The 20,773-nt window shown below is 41.2% G+C and overlaps 1 protein-coding gene across 4 annotated transcripts in view; it reads left to right on the top strand.

Annotated features, from left to right (window-relative positions):
• LOC124723107 (protein FAM102A) overlaps positions 1-20,532 on the top strand; it is a 478,486-nt gene extending 457,954 nt beyond the window's left edge. For all 4 annotated transcript variants that reach the window (XM_047248290.1, XM_047248289.1, XM_047248288.1 and 1 more), the window contains 3 exons: positions 2,702-2,898; positions 4,434-4,573; positions 20,279-20,532. In XM_047248290.1, the coding sequence (XP_047104246.1) occupies positions 2,702-2,898; positions 4,434-4,555 (319 nt within the window). In that variant the 3' untranslated portion in view covers positions 4,556-4,573; positions 20,279-20,532. The remainder of the gene's footprint in view (positions 1-2,701; positions 2,899-4,433; positions 4,574-20,278) is intronic.
• The last annotated feature ends 241 nt before the right edge of the window (positions 20,533-20,773 follow it).

Raw genomic sequence — 20,773 nt, 5'->3', positions numbered from 1 at the left:
GTGTTCATTTTCCTAAACAAATAAGTATCTCTGACATTGTCGAGACCTTTATTATTAGTGTGTTCACCATCTGTCACATAGTCTGAATGTATTATTTGTTATTCATTTTTTATTTGTTTACTTACTTATTGTTTTCTCTCATCTTTTTTTGGGAAAATATGGTTCAGACACCATATCCTATAGCTATGAAATACAAAAGATAATTCAATACAATAAGTAATACACTAAAGATAATAAATAAAATAGTTTTCAGGCTTAATATTTCACTTTGCTGCAGAGGGTACACGATTTTGAAGTATCCTGGCTGACTAGTATTGTGTGCTGGAACTGAACATGAATCCATAACCTTGTCTTTTGCTGGCACTGGCCACAAGAGGCAAGTGGGGTTGAGTCATGATCTGGAAATCAGTTTTAATCTGCTAGGAAATCTGAAAATAAGTGTTCATGGAACTTCTCTATATTTACCTGCCTCCATGGAAAAAGTAGGAAATACAGGCTTTAAAATGTAATTAGAATTTGAAGACAAAATTAGATGAACTTTGTGGTACATATGTACACCACAAATAAGTAACGCCAGAAGTCATTAAACTAATACAGTTAGTAGTTTAATGCATTCTGTTTCTCTCTTCAAAGACTTTATGGTCTGTAAGTATGAAATGAGGTATTAATTCCTTCCTGTTCCCAAAATTTTTCTGTATATCATTTACTAACGTAAATAAATTTTAACCCTAAATTAGTATCAAAAATCTATAGTTAACACCACCCAGAATCCAGCAATTGCACATCAGCATCAAAGCTGTTCTGGGGGTTAATACACTGCCTGACAGAAAAAAGTGAAGCTCTAGAAGGGAGGAGGAAATGGAATGAAATGTCATCGTTTGAGAGGGTATGTGGTATTATTGTAGTGATGACAAAATCACATACAAAGAGTTTGGGAGTATGGAATTACAACCTGTTCTGGCATGGATACATGCGCTGATGTGGTTGGGAAGGTGTCGTAAAGTCTTCATAGCATCTCCATAGGGAAGCTGGTCTACAGTTGTTGTAATTGGTCCTTGATACCCTGGGTACTGCTAGCACTGGGATGGAACTGACGTCCCAAACATGTCTTATTGGGGATCTTTGGCTATAAGATGATCTCAACACCACACAGACAGACAAACAGCCATGTGCTTTGTGTTTATGAGAATTAGCCTGTTGAAAAATGGTGCCACAATACTTTTGTATGAAGGGTAACACACCAGGGTGCCCATTGTCCACATCAGTTTCCTTAGTCACTACCAGCCGTGACATGAAATTATACCCGATGCCTCTCCACACCATAACAGCAGGCATAACAGTGTAGCACCTCTCAAAGACATGGGAATAATGCGACATCTTCCCAGGTAACCATCATACTCCACAACGATGGTCATCCAGGGCAGCAAAGAACCACGATTCATCTCTTGACTCGGTGTGATGCCATACATCAGCAGTCCACACATTGCAGTCATGGCACCACTTCACAAGCAGCCATTTGTGTTTTTGTGGTAATGGCAGCCTGTTCACGGGATGGTAATTCCCTAGTCTGGCTGCTTCTGGCCTCTGGCAAATGGTGTGGAATGACACAGAAATTTGCAGGGACTCCATTACTATTTTATGGATGGTGGTCACACATGTGAAGGGTTTAAAATGAGCTTGGTGCTCTGTTTACAGCAGACCTCCATTGTGGTGGTCAGTCATGGTCATCCAGAACCTTTATGGTGAGTGTGTCTGTCCTCACATTCCCATGCAATCCAACATCGAGCCACTGTCACATTCAAAAGCCTCGCAAATCTGGGTATTGCACAATTTGACCAGCCTGGAAAACTGAGACCGACAATGAGCTTCCTTACAAACTCTGTCGGGTAGAGATACTACGGTCTCTGTGAGTATCCGGCATTTACATGTCCTTTACAGAGATCACTCAACTTTTGATGCTGTTCAAGCACCTTACATACTTTACCAGGCCTGATAACAACACTACACCTGAACAACACTACACCTGAACAACACTACACCTGAACAACACTAATGGACTCTGGTGACCATTATGTCACAGAGAACTGCAACTCGAGTCACACTCATACCCGCCAGTACTGTGTACAAGTGCAACGTTAGTGACATCCAACCATGTCTTTTGGATGCTTCACTGTTTTTGACAGGCAGCGTATAATCTCTTCAATCCTCTCATAGCTGCTCCTAGACAGCAGCTTTAAAATGTGTTTTGAAATTTCCTGTTGGCTCTTTTGTGAGTTAAGTATTATTCTTTAATTTTGTTGGTGTAAAGAGTCTTAAAAAGAAGTATACCTTAATAAATGCTGTAGGCTATATTTATTTATTTCCTTCCTGACAGTTATCATATTTCTTTTTTTTTTTAAATTTTGTATTAAATTTTCAAATGAAACATAAATATAGCAGTGCAAGTGGGTTTACTGTAAATTCATGGTACCTCCCTTAAATTCAGTTGACTATTCCCATTAATTAGACTCACTTCTTCTTTCCAAAACTCCATTTTTTACAATTATCTTTAACTTAGCATATCAAATGATTGAGGTAACACATGTCCATTGGGTCATTAAAGATTTTATTGGTATTTGCAGAGGAAGTAATGGAAACTACATATGCAGTTGATTTGGGACAATACTGTGTGTTTTAACATGGTACGTCACTTCTGTTGCAGAAATCCTAGCTCTGGCTCTGGACTAAGTGAAACTGGTTCTCTTGATCGTGCAAAGGCAGCAATGGAACGACGGAAAAAGGCAGCTGAAGATGTAACAGTTCCAGGTCGTGTTGAAGTGACACGAGTAAATCCTGACAGCCTGATCGATGAATTGATTAGGTCAACAAATCTTGACCAACCTGATGAATCTGCTGAGAGTGAGTTCCATGTATTATGTAACAATAAACTTCGAATTATACTTCTACTTTACTGACAGTAATCATGTGATTATGAAGTACTTGTTACATTTGCATGTACACTAAACTGTACACACATCTCAAACATACAAGAGCAGCATGAGGGAGAACTTAAGTTCTGTCTAGTAAATTCTAATAGTGTAAAATCCTGAAACTCTAAAGGTATCAGGGATAAAAAGTTACCCGCAACTTGCACAGAAACCAGGCAACAGTTATATGAGTGGAAGGACATGAAAAAGAAACAACAGTTGAGAAGGGAGTGATACAGGGTTGTAGCCTCCCTCAAGTGTTGTTCAGTCTGTACATTGAAAAAAGAAGCTTGAGGAAACCAGGGAGAAATTTGTAAGAGAAATTAAGGTTAAGGGAGAAGAAATAAAAATTTTGAGGTCTGGCAATGTCCTTGTAATTGTCAGAGGCAACAAAGGACTTGGAAAAGCAGCAGAATGGGAGTGTCTTGTAAACAGGCTACAAGATGAACACAAACAAAAGTAAAATAGGGTAATGGAATGTAGTATAATTAAAATAGGTGATACTGGAGGAATTAGATTAGGAAATAAGACAATAAAAGTAGCAGAGCAGTTTTGTTAATTAGCCGGAAAATAACTGATGATGGCTAGAGTAGAGAGGGTATAAAATACAGACTGGCTGCAGCAAGCAAAGTATTTCTGAAAAAGAGGAATTTGTTAATATCTAATATAAATTTTTAGCATTAGGAAGTCTTCCCTGATGTCATTGGTATGACACGTAGACTTCTCTAGAAGTGAAACATGGACAGTAAGTTGTTCAGACATGAAGAGAATAGAAACTTTTGAAATGAGTTCTACAAAAGAATGCTGAAGATTAGTTGGATAGATCAAATAAATATTGAGATGGTACTGAACAGAACGAGGGAACAAAGATTTTACTAGAGCAAGGGATTGGATAGTAGCACACATCTGAGGCATCATTGCATTATGAATGTGGTAATGGAAATAAAGTGTGAGGGTAGACATTGTGGAGGTAGACCAAGGCCTGAAAATAGTAAGCAAGTTCACATGAACATAGGTTCCCGCAGTTATTCAGAGATGGAGGCTTGCGCGGGATAGACTAGCATGGAGAGCGCCATCAAACTGGGTTTAAGACTGAACACCACAGCAGCAGTAACAACCACAACCACTACAATAAGAATGTAAAAATGTAAAGTTATTCTAAATACATTTGTGAAATCACTGTCGATGCTGCCCGAGAAGAGCTGGCTTGTCCATAAAAGATGTATTTTTATCAAAGAAGTCTTTGTTCAAAATCTTTGTAGTGGTTTCATGTGTATCCACCTTGTTTTCAGTGAATATTATTTTGTGTAATAGTTCTGAGAAATTTATCCTAACTAATCAAATAATAACACATTAAAAAGTAAAAAGATTACTTCTGCATGACATTCTCTGTAATAATCAATATTGATTTGAGGTGCTTGTGTAATTTGGGTGGGTTCTCTAAATTTCTTTAATATTTATTTTCAGCTTCAGGTTTGCAACTCTTCATAGCCAAAGATGGTACAACAGCACTAGGGTCTCATGAAGTGAAAAGCCAGATGTCTGCAGGTGTCTTCAAACAGGTTGTTATGAAATCTGATCCAACATAACAGAGAATGGAAATATTTGTAAGTAATCATGTGAAATTTAATTTATTTAAAACTGTTGTTGGTTCTAAAATATGTGGCTTTGTACTTCAGTTAATTAAATGCCGAGTTCCAGTTACTAGTCAAAAGGCTTGGTATCAAATTCATTCATCAGTAACCAGCTAGGATTAACTGGTTCATGCAGAGGCAGTGGTATATGACATCTCCAGATGGAGAACTGTAGATATAATTCTGTGGCTATCACAGCAACTTTTGGTTTGACAACAACTTACTTCATGTAGTTAATCACTTTAGTAGTTGTGGGTTAAAGTAATGTATTGTGTTTCCCAGTGATCTTTCACTTGGAATAAATAGAACAGGACAGACAGTTTTGTTTGTGGAAAGCAACATGTACAATGCTCTTTCAGTTGACAGGAAAAAAAATAATGTAATCTGACCTACAGAAAGTATTGGTCGTAATGACAATACTAAGGTAAATTGGTTCTATTAACAAATGAATTAGAGAGAAAATATAAAAAGAGATGTCATATGAAAATGGAATTAGGTTTCTGTATTTTGAATACTTCAATGAATACAAAATCATTGGTGTTTTTGTGTCCACTTGTTGATATATTTCCTGTTGGATTTTGTCTCAGGATATTCTGCTGACATTCCTGTAAAAACTTTCCTAATGTCTTGTTAGCATGTGTAATTGGCATCATCAAAGGTTCGCCGTCCCTGTCTGCCACCAGTAGTAGAGGCTGAACCTTTGATAATTCCAGCCACTCGTCCTGGAAAAACAAGAGAAAAATTAATAAATAAATGTTGGCCAAAGATTCCAAGACAGAAACCAATAGTTAATATGTCACTTAAGAGTCATTAACACATATGAAAATAAAGAATAGTGCCATACGCTTCTCTCAGTAACTCCAATGGTATGTGTGTTACATATAATTAGGTACTGAATAATTAAGCAGCCTTTGAGGCATGTGATCTTTCTATAATTTTTATGCTATACCCAAGTTATAAATAAAACTCATTAGCCACTCTTCACTTTTAATGAGTCGAGCTTTCATAATGCTTTTTATTGTTAATAGCGTTCAAAAGAATTAAACAGTTTTAAGTACACTGCTTGACAAAAATGGTAACTTGTCCAGAAGACATGGTCAGATGTCAATATTACTTCGTACATGTACGAGCTATCAATAGGTGTATAAGTGATTATCTATCTAATCCTCTGTAACAGGTAGAACAAACCACAGAGCTAATTAGTGTTACCAGGCTTTGTACAGTATATATAAGGGATGTGAACAGCATCAGATGTTGAGTGATTACTGTGAAATACACAGACATGCTGTGTACTCATGTGAGACAGCATTACCAGCACTAAATGGAGACTGAAAGGGGCCTCATTGTGGGTTTCCATTTGTCTGTCTGGTTTAGTTGTGTGCTATTCAGACTCGTGGGGCATTCAGATGTAACAGTAGCTGTATGTTGGATGGCATTGGAACTTGAGGGCAGGAATACTAATCATAAAGATTTTGGTTGGCTATGCCTGACTGCTGCAAGGAAGGATCACCATATTGTGCACCAAGCAAATTGTAACCCCTTCACATGTGTGCCTGCCATCTGAGAACAAGTAATGTAATCCCTGTGACATTTTGTGTCAACCCCCATCATTGATCAGAGATAATCAGCTGGACTAGGAAATTACTGTTTCATAAGGGTGCTTTTGGAGTGGTGCTGTGACAGGTGAAGTATCCATTGACTGAGGTTACTCCCACAAAAGAAGCCAAGGTAGCATTTAGTTAAACTTGGAAGTTTATTCACAGTTTGCAAAGTTTCAGAACAAATAACTATGTCAACAAAAATTCGTGCTTCTCATGTTCCTACGTGAAGTGCCAACTAAATAGAACTCCCAAGCTTAATAAAAGAAACACTATAAAACAACTTTACTCGTGCGGTCTCAAGTGTGGAGCACATCACTAGTTCAGAGGGAGAAAAAATAGTATGGAAAATATTATGGAAAATTATAACACTGCCACAGTGCACTTGACTAATGTCACTGAATAACAATCGCTTGACAGCCTAAGCAAGAAAACAGCGAGTAAAAGAATAACAGTATCCTAAGTTTCACATCACTTACCAAAGCATGGGTCCTGGAGTGAGTGGTGAGATGATCCTTTTGTGTGGCTTATGGCGTGTTGAGAGTGAGCCCCTGAACAAGTAGTACTAATGCACTCATCGCCTGGCACAGTCTGCGCACTCCAACATAACTGTCTCACTGTGGGTAGTGCATTGGTCTAAATAGTCACCGGGTGGCAGGATACATAACAAACTATTTGTGGCATGTGATCTGGTGGAGGAAATCATTCTGTGCAGCCAGCAATGTCTCTAGGTACTACTAGTGCCGCCTGTTGGCACGGTGCTGATGCTGTGACCATCATCTGCCAGCCTGACTCTGGAAGTGATCTTCTACAGGACTTCACTGTCAAAGTTATGCCCCTGGAAGACAAGCAGTAACTGGTGCTGTGCAGTGGTTGTGCTGGAAGCTGGCATTCGTTAGCACCACAGCAGGGGCCTTTGGAGGGACTACTGACTATTGTGAATCTGGTACTGAGAACAGTGTTAGCATCCCCTGTAGTGGCATGAATCCATGGTATGGTTGAAACTGATTGATGTGTTTACAGCAGCAGCCACTACTCGTCAATTGCACTTCCAGCATAGTGTGACCAACCAGGGTGATAGTTGCTGCTACTATTGCAGGTGTCCCTTGGGGAATGTAAGGTCCTAGACAGGATCCTGTGGGGAGAAACAGTGCTACTCTGGGAATAGGGCAGGTTCCCTGATGTATGGATAAGAGACAGGTAGGACTGATCAGGACAGCTGTGTAATCTTTCAGCTGGAGAGGACCATTTTGAGGAAAGGCCTAGTAGAATGACAGAAATAAAGTGAGGGCATCATCTATCAAACAGTGATGGCTCAACTTGACCATTTGGGTTTTTGAAAGTATGAACAAAGTGCTTGGTGAGGACGTTGGAGGCCAAATGAAAGGGAGCTATGTGGGTGAGCACAATGCTATTGGAGGTGCAAAAAGAAGTAAATTCCAAAGATGTGAATGGTGGGCCATTGTCCATTGTCTATGGATGCCCTTAAGGGCAAACAGTCGTACTAAGACTTACTTAGATAGTTTGGTAAGCCATTGTAGATGGCGTATGAAAGACGTAAGGAAAACCGCTGCTGGAATCAACCACAATCAGCCAAAAAGAACCAAGAAAAGGGCCAGCAAAATTGAGGTGAAGTCAGGACCAAGGGGAAGATGATGTAGTACAAGGAAACATTGGTGGGCTGTTTGCATCAACATGTGACACAAGAGGCAACAATCTCTGATATTGCAGCAGTCATACCAAACCAGTAAATGTATTGTCTTACCCACCATTTCCCAAGGATGACTCCCCAATGGCAATCCAGGAGGATGTCCAGAATGCGGCAGTGGATGGAGCTGGGTATCACCTTGTTGGTGTGCCCATTGTCTCCTTGCAGGAGCAGAACATCTTGAAGGATTGGCAGCTCATGGTGGCGATACCAGTATGCCTGCACATCAGGGTATGCAAGTGGCCAGAGTCCAGAATGGAACTGACCTCTTGGATGGAGTGTACAGCTATTTATACAAGTTCCAAATATTTCCGAATGCTGTTATTTATGGAGACATCAAATATTCCAGAATTTAAAAACAAAGGTGTTTCAGGCTCCTTCCAGAATTGATAAATGGTGAATAACAAATAATTTCCTGTGGTTGAATTTGGAACGGTGTTCCCCAGCCTACCAACCAAGCACCCTGGGTTTAGATCAGAGGTTCCCAACCTTTCTGAGACCATTACTCCTGAGTCCAATCAGACATTAGCTAGGATCCCCCTCCCCCCTCTGTGGTTATCAACATTAGTGCCTAGCTAAAGTTCAGATTGAAAAAGAGTTTTCTTTGAACACTTTCATTTTTAAAATGACGAATCATGAATGATATTTAGGTTTCGTGTGTGTTTTGTTTAATGATGAATTAATGGGTCAGTAAGACAATTAGTACTGCTCATTTCCAACAACCTTTTTCTGTAGAATGGAGCAATTCTCACTTCATCGCTAGTGCTGCCTGTACCTTCTTCTCAGAAAAGAAAGCTGACTATCCATGTTCAGGGTAGATACTTACAGGACATGCTGTCTCTGCCCCACTCCTCTTGCTAGCAACACCTGCTTCACCCACACCTTGCATCCCCATTTAAAATCAACCAAGTTAAAATTTGTGCACTGTACTTAGGCCTATGGTTTGTAAGTCACTTGATTGTAGAGTCTCAGTTTCTCCCAGTTCAGAAGTAAGGAGACTTCAGGTTGCCACTGCTTTATGTCTGATCACTATCACTAATATTATTATAAAGTGTAGGTCTTATGGCAGTGCAGTAACCATTATATAGTTACAGTTATGTTGTACTACTGATTAGTTCATTTATTACTGTGAAGTGAATAACAAAGCAATTTATGGTTTATTGCTGGAACTGCCTACAACTCCAAGAAGGCACATTAGAGCTGATGAATTCTTCTTGGGTTATCAGCCAAGTGGTGGCATCGTCTTGTCGCAATGTTTCAATGAGTTTCATACCCATCAGCTTCTGGCAAAGTCATCACTTCGCCAGAAGATGATTGGTACGAAACTCATTGGAACATTGCGACAAGAGGACGCCACCACTCGGCTGATAACCCGAGAAGAATTCATCAGTGGAGTACACCAAGAAAGACTGCAGTCGCATACATTGTGAGCTGATACAAAGTATGTGTATAGTGGATGGGGTTTGTGAGGAAGATAATGATCATACATTCAGTTTACCAGCTGTAACCTCCACCACATTGTGTCGTGGTGTTAATGCTAGTATTTGAAAAATATATGTAATTATCAGTAACTTATATAATCAATATTACAGTCTTATGAAACAGTGATGATAGTAATGCTGTTTTAAAAATATTTTGGCCAATACACAATTGAACCCTTTTGTTTTTACCCCTCAGAAAATTACATTTCATCCCTCGGGGTAATTACCCCAGGTTGGGAATCACTGATCTAGATAGTGTCAGTGGTCCTCTGTATGGAACATTGGTGTTCTAGTTGTGTTGTTCCAGTGGGTGTTCAGTTTCCCTGAACTTTGCATTGTCGATTGGTGCCTGTGGCCTGTAGTAGGTTTTCATTTGGAGGACATGGATGATTCCATGTGCTTTGTCTTCCTGATGAAGGATCATAATCCTAGGTTTTGTATGTGATGTTCAACAAATGACAAAGGATACGATAAAGTCCAAAGTAGCACTCTAGCAACTTTTCTGATAGTCTGATAGTCTCACAGGTGTAAAAATCCATACCAAGTCTCCCAGGCTGTATCTCACTGACCAGTTCTTGGTGTTTGATGTGTTGTTTTAACGTTGTCATTTTGTGTATTGTGTGGCTGAAATGATAACAGTGTATGCATTGCCATGTTGTCTTCAGGACCATGGTGCAGAAAGAATAGTGTGAAGCCTGTAGTGTTATGCGTGACTGTACTGTATGTGGCTATCATGATATGCATTATGGTATCCTAGTCTCTCTGTCGAACAGAAACATACTTTAAGAGCATATCTACCAGTATCTTATTAAAGCACTCAATGAGACACATTCATTTGTGGATGGTACACAGTCATCATCCTGTGGGTGATATTGCAATGTGAAATTAACTCTGATACTAGTCTTGGTTTGAAAATGATTCTGTGTACAAGAAACTTTGCGCTTACCAGAGTTTAGCCATTGATACAGCTTTGGTGACAGCATAACAGGTGACATAGTCAGTGCAGATTATTATCCATGATTTCCAGTTTGTCTGCTTAGGGAACCTCCCCAAGAGATAATATTCCAAATTGGTGGAATGATGTTGCAGCAGGTGGGATTGATACCGCATATCCCAGAAGTAATGGTGGCATGTGCTTCCATCATTGGCGTTGCTTGCAGAAGATCACATAGTATCTTAACAGATCGGTACAGACCTGGCCAGTGACAACTGCATCTGTTTCTGTCTAGAGTCATCACTAACCACAGGTGACTCGGTCGTGGACGTTGTGGAAATACGTCAGGATAGCTGGGAGTAGATGAGCTGGAATATAGAGCAACCATTTCTCTCCCATTGGATCATAGTTCCTTTTGTACAAAATTCCATTTCTTCACTGAGTTGCTTTCTACTCCTTCAATGCTTCTATGGTTTTCAGCAGAGCTGTATCTTCCCTCTGTTCAACAGCAATGTCACTTAAATCAGTGATGACTGAGATTTTGTCCGTGCAACTGTGTTCCACAAAACCAACCGGTGAGAGGCAGTTGGTGTCCTGGTGTTTGCATCCAGTTTTGTATATCACTGTAATGTCATAATCCTGAAGCCTTGCTGCTGATCTCGCCTGTCGACCTGATGGATCCGTACAGGCTATTCAACCCGCATAGAGACAGTTACATCTAAAAGAAGGGTTAGCCTTGTTTATTTGCTTTGGACTGCCTTAACAGATATGACTTAATAATGGTCTAACAACTTTTAGCGCTGTACTTGATGATGAAATAAAAGCTGAAATCTGGAGAGCACAAAAGATAAATATAAAAATACCCAGTCATATGTCAGTTTACTCTTTTAAAAAGTATTGCATGACTATGGCTCAGTGACATCAAAAGATTTTCTGCTGACCTACCTAGTGAGGCATTTGAGCATATTTTTGAATATCAATGTTTGGAGGAGATGTTATTGCCTCCTTAAGCACAAGGAAAGATCTTTATTGCACCCATTCCAGGAAAATTAGGCATCTGCTTGCAGTAGTTCCTTAAGGGGGCATGTCTTGGTACAGAAGTCCTGTACGAATCATCATAGTACAACCACAATCCAAGAAACATCTCACAAAATGACTGCAATGAGGAGTTGGAAAATCTGTGACTGCTCCTATTTTCTCCAGATTGGGATGGACTCCATCGCCATTCACTAGATGTCCCCAGATTTCTATTTCTTGGACAGTGAAGAGAGACTTCTTTTGCTTCCAGCAGAGACCTGCACTCTGAACAGACTTCAGCATGGTTGTCAGGCAGGTTAGATGTTCTTAAAGCATCTTTGAAAAAATGACTGTCATCCAGATAGCAAAGACATGTCATTCATTTAAGGCATCAAAGCAGGTTGTCTACTATATGTTCAAAGGTAGCTGGAGCATTACACTATCCAAATGGCATGACTTTACACTCAAAGAGGCCAACAGGAGTGTTATGAAGGATGAAGGCAGTCTTCTCCCAGTCAGCCTCATCAACTTTGATTTGCCAGTAGTTTCTCTCCATGTCCACAGCTGAGAAACATGTGGCTCATTTCAAGCAGTCTAGGGTGTCATCAGTGTGCTGCGATGGATAGACATCTGTGTTAATGATTTTATTAAGTCATTGGTGGTTGACACAGAAATGCCATGTGCTGCCTTCCTGCTTCACAAGGACTCCAGGAGAGGACAAAGGACACTCTGAAGGTTCAATGATGTCTGCTTGCAGCATCTTCTTCACTTCATCATGGATTACCCATTGTTCAACTGGAAACACCCTATATGAGCACTGGCTGTGGTGGATGATCACAAGTGTTGATATGGTGTTCTACCATAGCGTGCTTGGTTTGTCTTTTCTTCACTACAGAGTTGAAAGCATCCAAAAATTGACACACAATGGCTATCACTCATCGACATTGTTTCCTGGTCAGACCAGATTATATTGGCAGTTCATTAGCAATTTCCTCCCCTGTATCGTCTGTAGTAGTAGCAGAGCAAGATTCTTCACTTATGACACTAAGCTGCCCTTCTTGGACTTGTTTGGGCTGTCCCCACACACATTACCATAGGGATGAGTTGTGGCTACTCATTACAATTAGTGAGCCAAACTTCTCCTTATTATGTATGATGCTTATGATCATCACTGGCATGTAGATTTATTTTGTGAGCCTGAATAGCTTTTTGTAGTTAACAAAAGATTCCCTGTTTAATTGAGCATCTCGATGATGATGATGATGATGATGATGATGATGGGATAACATCATCTTCAGCAGCAACCATCCACCCAGAGCAGTCTTAAGTGTGTATGCTGGTTATAAAAGCTTCGTCAGTCTGGAGCTCTGATCCTCTACAACACTCCCCAAGACATTTTATCAGAGATCAGATGTTCTTGAAGTTGGAGTAAGCATTTTTTCAGACCAAAATATGCAAAACTTGTATGTACATACTCAATCAGATCATCAGTATTATGTTTTGGGAAGCAAAGTCTCTACAATTCTGAGTTTGTTCTGTGGTACAACATGACATGAATTACGAGATTTTGTACATGGATGCACTTCAGCAACTGTGCATGCAAGACCTTCAATGGGTTAGAAATAACAGCCAACCAGTTGCAAAAGTCAGGTTTATTAGAATTTCACCATGGTTTCAACAGTTTTAAAACCATCTTCTTCAGAAGATACTGTACATAAAATAACATTATCCATAGCCAATGTGGGAGTTGTTGACTCTGTCTAGTACATGTTCTCCACTTGATCCTCATTTAAAATATATTATATAAAAGTAGGAGCAGTCTACTGTACGGCTTTGTATTAAAACTTTTTAAAATATCACATATTTGATGCTGGATACAACAATGTTATAGTATGCCACTTGAAAGATTTGTATAACTGACATTTAAATATAAAACATGGCATCCAATTCTATTGACCATAAATGTGTGTGTTCAGAGCTAGTGCCATGTGTTGACTGAAATCCACTGACATAAATGGCTTTGATGAAGGGCAAATGGTTATAGCTCAGTTCTTGGAATCAGGCTTCCAGGAAAATGTAAAGCTGGTCAGCTGTTGGCTTTCTACTGTCTGAGGCTTGCCTGCTCTGTTGCTCTGTAAAGCAGAGGAGGTGGTGATCTGTGGCAGACCTGATGACAGAGAGCAGTGGTTGTGCAGACACAAGTGTTTTGGAGCATACTGCTCAGTGTATATTGTTGAACATTGGGCTTCACAACAGATGACTCTGGTGGTTCCATGTTGACCCAAGTTCTTTGTCAATTACAACTGCAGTGGGCATGAGGTCTAGATTAGTCCATGGATCAGCAGAAAAGTGTCACTCAGTCGGGTGAATTGCATTTCTTGTTACACCAGGTTGATTGCTATTTCTGGATTCACCATCATTCAAGTGAATGCCAGCTTGAAATGTGCTCCACACCATGGACGGAGTCCTGAGGGGTAGTATTACGCTATGTGGGACATTTGGCTGCCCCTCTGTGTGACCTTTGTTAATAATCAAAGCCACCATGACACCTGTTGGCTATGTGAATATTATTGAGGATCAGTTGCATTCCTACACATTTAATTTCTCCCCCAACAGCAGTGGCTTCTTCCAAGAAAGATAACTGTCTCTGTTGCAAGGCCACAATCATACTGCAGTGGTTTCAGGACCATGATAGTAAACTCAGTTTGAGATCTTGGCCACCAAATTCCCATGATCTGAATCTGATTGAGCATTTCTGAGGTGCCATCGGGTACTAGCTCCATGTCTGCCAACCACCAGATGGTAATGTACAGGAACTGTGTAACCTGTGCATAGACATATAATGCCTCATCCCACCAGAAACCTACCCAATTCTAGTCCAAGCCATGTCTTGCAGAACTGTTGCTGTATAGCATTCCAGAGATGGACTGACTCTTCATTAAGCTCGTGTGCTCCCTCTCTTCCTTCCCCCCTCTCTTCCTTCCCCCCTCTCTTCCTTCCCCCCTCTCTTCCTTCCCCCCTCTCTTCCTTCCCCCCTCTCTTCCTTCCCCCCTCTCTTCCTTCCCCCCTCTCTTCCTTCCCCCCTCTCTTCCTTCCCCCCTCTCTTCCTTCCCCCCTCTCTTCCTTCCCCCCTCTCTTCCTTCCCCCCTCTCTTCCTTCCCCCCTCTCTTCCTTCCCCCCTCTCTTCCTTCCCCCCTCTCTTCCTTCCCCCCCTCTCTTCCTTCCCCCTCTCTTCCTTCCCCCCTCTCTTCCTTCCCCCCTCTCTTCCTTCCCCCCTCTTCCTTCCCCCCTCTCTTCCTTCCCCCCCTCTTCCTTCCCCCCCTCTTCCTTCCCCCCCTCTTCCTTCCCCCCCTCTTCCTTCCCCCCTCTCTTCCTTCCCCCCTCTCTTCCTTCCCCCCTCTCTTCCTTCCCCCCTCTCTTCCTTCCCCCCTCTCTTCCTTCCCCCCTCTCTTCCTTCCCCCCTCTCTTCCTTCCCCCCTCTCTTCCTTCCCCCCTCTCTTCCTTCCCCCCCTCTTCCTTCCCCCCCCTCTTCCTTCCCCCCCCTCTTCCTTCCCCCCTCTCTTCCTTCCCCCCTCTCTTCCTTCCCCCCTCTCTTCCTTCCCCCCTCTCTTCCTTCCCCCCTCTCTTCCTTCCCCCCTCTCTTCCTTCCCACCTCTCTTCCTTCCCCCCCTCTCTTCCTTCCCACCCCTCTTCCTTCCCACCCCTCTTCCTTCCCACCCCTCTTCCTTCCCACCCCTCTTCCTTCCCACCCCTCTTCCTTCCCACCCCTCTTCCTTCCCACCCCTCTTCCTTCCCACCCCTCTTCCTTCCCACCCCTCTTCCTTCCCACCCCTCTTCCTTCCCCCCCTCTTCCTTCGCCCCCTCTCTTCCTTCCCCCCTCTCTTCCATCCCCCCCCCTCTCTTCCATCCCCCCCTCTCTTCCATCCCCCCCCTCTCTTCCATCCCTCCCTCTCTTCCATCCCCCTCTTCCCTCCCCCCTCTCTTCCCTCACCCCTCTCTTCCGTCCCCCCATCTCTCTCTCTCTCTCTCTCTCTCTCTCTCTCTCTCTCTCTCTCTCTCTCTCTGTCTCTCTCTCTTCCTCCCCCCCCCCTCTCTCTCTCTCTCTCTCTCTCTCTCTCTCTCTCTCTCTCTCTCTCTCTCTCTCTCTCTCTCTCTCTCTCTCTTCCTCCCCCCTCTCTCTCTCTTCCTCCCTCACTCTCTCTCTCTTCCTCCACCCCTCTCTCTCTTCCTTTCCCCTCCCCCCTCCTCCCTTGTTCCTTGCCCCTCCCCCTCCCACCTCTGTGTGTGTGTGTTTTTTGGAGGAGTGCATGCATTTTATTCAACAGAATTACTGTAAATATATGTGTGTGTGTGTGTGTGTGTGTGTGTGTGTGTGTGTGTGTGTGTGTGTGTGTGTGTGTGTTTTGGAGGAGTGCATGCATTTTATTCAACAGAATTACTGTAAATAGCACAATTTTTGTGGTAAAACTATTCATTGCTCCTTATTTGTAGATGGTTTTTTTAAAAATGTTCTGCTCTTCCTGCAGCCTTTCTGAAACAATACAACCTGTCAAAAACCTTACTAGATAGGTGGAAAGACTGGTTTTAAATGTTGTACACAATCCTGTGTGTCATTTAACTTTAGAGTTTTACTGTTGATCTGTCTGATCTTTCAATGGGGAATGCCATTTTAAATTTTGTCAGATTGGTGACGTTTTGGATCTGCTTGCTATGATAAACTTACATGATTGCTGCACCTGAAAGATTTTTAATGAATGAGACCCATAAAATAACTAATTTTATCCACAAAACATGAAGCTCCATGGGGTGTGGAGTGTTTAGTTGTGCTACCTGATGAAGTCCCTTGATAGTCCAGCATAAGGGAATCTGGCTGGTCACAATGACATTTGGTACTAATCCCACCCCAGCCTCTATACCACACTGCTTCCCACCAGATGCCACCTCCTTATGGTGCAGTAAGCATATAAGTATTATTGAAATTTCTTTGGGAACTCAAGTGTGATTCCCTGGAGGGAACCCAGTGTTCTTTTCGAGTAACACTATTGAGAAAATTTAGAGAACTGGCCTTTGAAGCTGACTGCAGAGCGATTCTATTGCTGCCAACATACATTTCGCATAAGGACCACAAGAGGGTGGGGGACTAAAAACTAAACTCTGTCCGAACTGGCCATGAAGGCCCAATTGTACTGACTGGCTGCCATGTCATCCACAGGCCACAAGCATCACTGGATGTGGATATAGAAGGGCATGTGATCATCACAAAGAAACGATACATGAAAATGGAGCTCATGTGGAGGGTTTTTCCCTCATTCTATTTGCGAATAGTACAGGAAAGGAAATGACTAGTAGTGCTATGGGTACCCTCTGCCATGCACCATATGGTGGGTTGTGTAGTATGGATGTAGATGAAGAATACTTATTTAGTACATCAGCCTCCTACACCCCTTACTATTGTACCTCTATCCATACAACAACAACTCGATAACATACTGTTTGTGATTGTGTCATAAAAAGTGACTGTGACAAAAAATGAAAAAGGTCTTTATTAATAACTGTTTCTGAGCAATCAGCCCTTTTGGAATTTGTGTAAAGAGTTACTCTTTAGAAATTAGTGTGACAAATATTAATGCATTGTGAATATCAGCTTGGCTTTTTACAAGATCCAGAGTTCTTCTAAATTCAGCTAATGCTTAAAAATAACAACCACTGATTATAGTTTTTAAGGTATGTTTTTCTAACATTTAAGACAACCATCACAATTTTCACATTGTGTATTGAGGGTACAAGCAGTGGAGAGTCTTGGCTACCACATCTTTACCCTGTACATATATCAAAGACCAACATGCCATTTTATAGTCCAGAACAACATATGATTGTGAATGCATTGGAGCATGTGAGGCATGAGTGGGGAAGAAATTTTTCATAAGCTTAGATTTTATTAATGCCCTCAGAGTGATTCAACAGATGTAGCCAGTAGAGAAAATGACCCAAATGATTCATTACTTCCTTCTAGCGGTACAAAAGCAGGGAAAAGAACTATGATTTTACTATGTACCAGGGCACTCCGGTATCTAAGGTAATGAGAAAGATGACTGACTTAGTAGCGTAAACACTTGAGTTCACTGTGAAAAATTATTCCCTCTTCTTTTGAGGTATTGGCTCATTGTTCAGCCAAAACTTCATGTACTAATGGGAGGATGAAAGGCAGGAAGTGATGGAAAATAAGCCATTGTCTGGCCATGGGGTTGCTCTTTGCAGGTACGGAGAAGAGACAAAAGTGGGACTTAAACAGCTCTATAAAGTGCATAGTCCTCTGACCAATTGCTGTTTACTCCAGTTAAAGGACGCACCTATTTCTGGTGCATGTGGGATTCACATTCAAGTTGATTGTGTTTTATATACTGTTGAGAAGGCAGCAGTATATTTAAGTCATATTTGTGTAGTTTCAGGAGATGTTTTACATTTGTATTAGTGGAAAATTATACCTTGTTGAAGACTATAATATCAAGTGCTCAAAACAAATCTTGTTCTTTTCATCATTGTTATTGTAGTTAGTATCACCATAAAAACCAGGAATGAAAATTTACACTAGACAGTGTAGTGTTGTAAGATACTGTGGTTGTGATCCATGGACTATGCTAATTATTCATCTAAACAGTCTTATTAACTATGCATCGAAATTGGATGAATAGTGGTGAACTCACCAGTAGATAATGTGGCGTTGAATGTCCATATGTCTGTAAATATTGTGTATGTTTGAAAACAGAGTAGACAGCACTCCTTGGCACAAATATTTTGAGCAAACTACTCATCACTCACAGCTGCAAATGGAACTTTGCAGAAGATGAGATGTGTGCCATTGTTTTCCCATCCTCAGTTATTAATGGGGTGTGGACTGGAACATACTTTGTCACTCTTCTCAATCTGCTTCATCTTCATTGATCTAATAGTATTGGTAGCTTTTTTCATTTACACTTTGAGTAGTTTTGCTTCTAACCTTTCCTTGTATATTTACACCACCGCCATGACCACTGGGAACTTCTAGCATGGAGACCATAACATTTGTGTCAAATTTTGATGTCTGTGCCCACCTCTGCCTGGTAAATAGATATAACTTTTCTTTATCAGTGTCATCATACAAAATACTAAGAGACGTTCTGGCTGGCCAGAAGGTATGAGGGACAGTCAATAAGTAATACAGCACAATTTTTTTTTCTGAGAGCAGGTTGGTTTTATTCAGGATTCCGATACACCATATTATTCCCCGTTCTTTTGGCTACAGAATCCGATTTCATGACGTAATCTCTCTCTCCAGTGCTACAGCCTTACGCCACCTTACTGGAAGGGCCTGTATGCCTGCGTGGTGCCACTCCAATGGTTGATGTCAGAGCCAACATCGTCATGCATCAATAACCTCCCCACCATCCATGTACTGCTTCCCACAGAGTGCATCTGTCACTGGGCCAAAACGATGGAAGTTGGAAGGTGCAAGATCTGGGCTGTAGGGTGGATGAGGAACAGTCCAATAGGTTTTGTGAGCTCCTCTTGGGTGCATAGATGTGTGGAGACTTGCATTGTCATGGAGAAGCGGAAGTTTGTTTGAATTCTTGTGGCGTTGAACACACTGAAGTCATTTCTTCGACATCCTGAGGGTAGCACAATACACCTCAGAGTCAGTCATTGATCCATGTGGGAGCACATCAGAGTAACTCCTTCAGAGTCCCAGAAGACAGTCCTCATAATTTTACCAGTTGAGAATGTGGCTACGAACCTTTTTTTCTGGAGGAGAGTGGTGTGGTATGACTGCTTGGATTGCCGTTTCCTTTCTAGTTTGAATTAATGAATCCATGTTTCATTGCGTGTGACAATGTTTGGCAAGAAACTGTCATGATGAGCCTCATAATACACAAGAAATTCTGTACAAATTGAGTCTCCCAACCGGTGGATGAGTGTCAGCTCTACCAATAGAGATGTCCTTGAGCAGTGAGATGTTGAGGTGTTAAATTGTAATCTGTCGATTAACTTGAATGAGAGTGTCTGCATGTTCCAACATCGCAGGATTAACAGCTGTGTACAGCCTGCCAGCATGCAGACATTGGACAGATTTGAGCTACCTTGTTGCTATCACGACGGGGACACCCAACAAGTCGTCGTGCTTTCGTTCACTGCTAGGTATCTTTAGACATTCTGCAATCACCTATGAGTATCTGTGGTGGTCTGGTTTTCCTACACAAGAAATGAAATGACAGCTCTCTGCTTGGAATGCATCTCCATTACAGATGCCACTTTGAAGGCTACATATAGCACTGCCCCCTATCTGTACTTCATAAAACTATAGGGGCTGAAGTGGGAATATTCCATGATGTCCCACAACAAATTTGGCATTTTTTCAACCAAAATTGACTGAGAAAAGTATGGTACATTGAATATTGAACACTCCTTGTACTTTCAGTAGGTGAGTTTCCTACTGCTTGGCAGTACCGAAACTTTAAGCTGAACAACATACGTGCAGCTTTTGGATATAAATGGAGGAAACAGAAACTGGTTGGCAATGATTGAGGTGAAGGGTGTCACTCAGACATTAAATTGAGAGGCTGTCCACTGGTTGAGGATAAAAGGTGGCAAAGACGAGAAAGTCAGCTACAGAGAGAGAGAGAGAGAGAGAGAGAGAGAGAGAGAGAGAGAGAGAGAGCACTGTGTGAACTAAAGTTCACAGATGCTTGATGGGCAGAGTGAGGAGTAAAGGTATAGTAATATAGTGCTACAAAGAGCATATGATATTTTAGAAAAGATTTATAAATGTTTCTACTACAACTGTTCACCTGTTTTATTTGACTGTTCTCATTTTGTGTGTTCATCTATGCATAACTCAGAAATTGTGTTAATAATAAACCGATAACTCTGTGTATGTTGTTTAATTACTATCCTTCTCTGTTTCAGGAATTCAAGGAATGTAACACCATGGAATTGCAGTCAATGCGAAAGTACTTTGGATTCTCAGGAATTTACATAATCTTTTCTTCCCCTCCCCTCCCACCCCCTTTCTTTGGAGGCAAGGATGTACTTGAATGTTATGTTGTCTATGAGTTTTTCATAGTCTTTAAAAACACATTCTGTATACATAATTTATCTAATTTTTCATAAATTGTGAACTTGTAAATTGCATATACATTATACAATAAAATGACTCATTTAAGCCTTTTATTTTTATTCCTATAGTTCCTGTATCTTTTCCCTTTTTGGTTTTTATTTCTGTGTGCACTGAACAATATACTGAAAATTTGAAACATGCAATTAATGTAACCTGTATACAAAAAAAAGATAAATTGGGAATGAGAGTATGTGGAAAGGGGGATGACCATGATAAGGCTTACTAAACCTGTAAAATTTCTGAAGCTACGTGTTCTTTTCACGTGGTGTCAAATGGTGAGTGAC

The sequence above is a fragment of the Schistocerca piceifrons genome, chromosome X, assembly GCF_021461385.2.
Source record: "Schistocerca piceifrons isolate TAMUIC-IGC-003096 chromosome X, iqSchPice1.1, whole genome shotgun sequence".
Lineage (NCBI taxonomy): Eukaryota > Metazoa > Arthropoda > Insecta > Orthoptera > Acrididae > Schistocerca > Schistocerca piceifrons.
The sequence above is the reverse complement of the archived record's forward strand: the minus strand, read 5'-3'. Positions and strand labels throughout refer to the sequence as shown.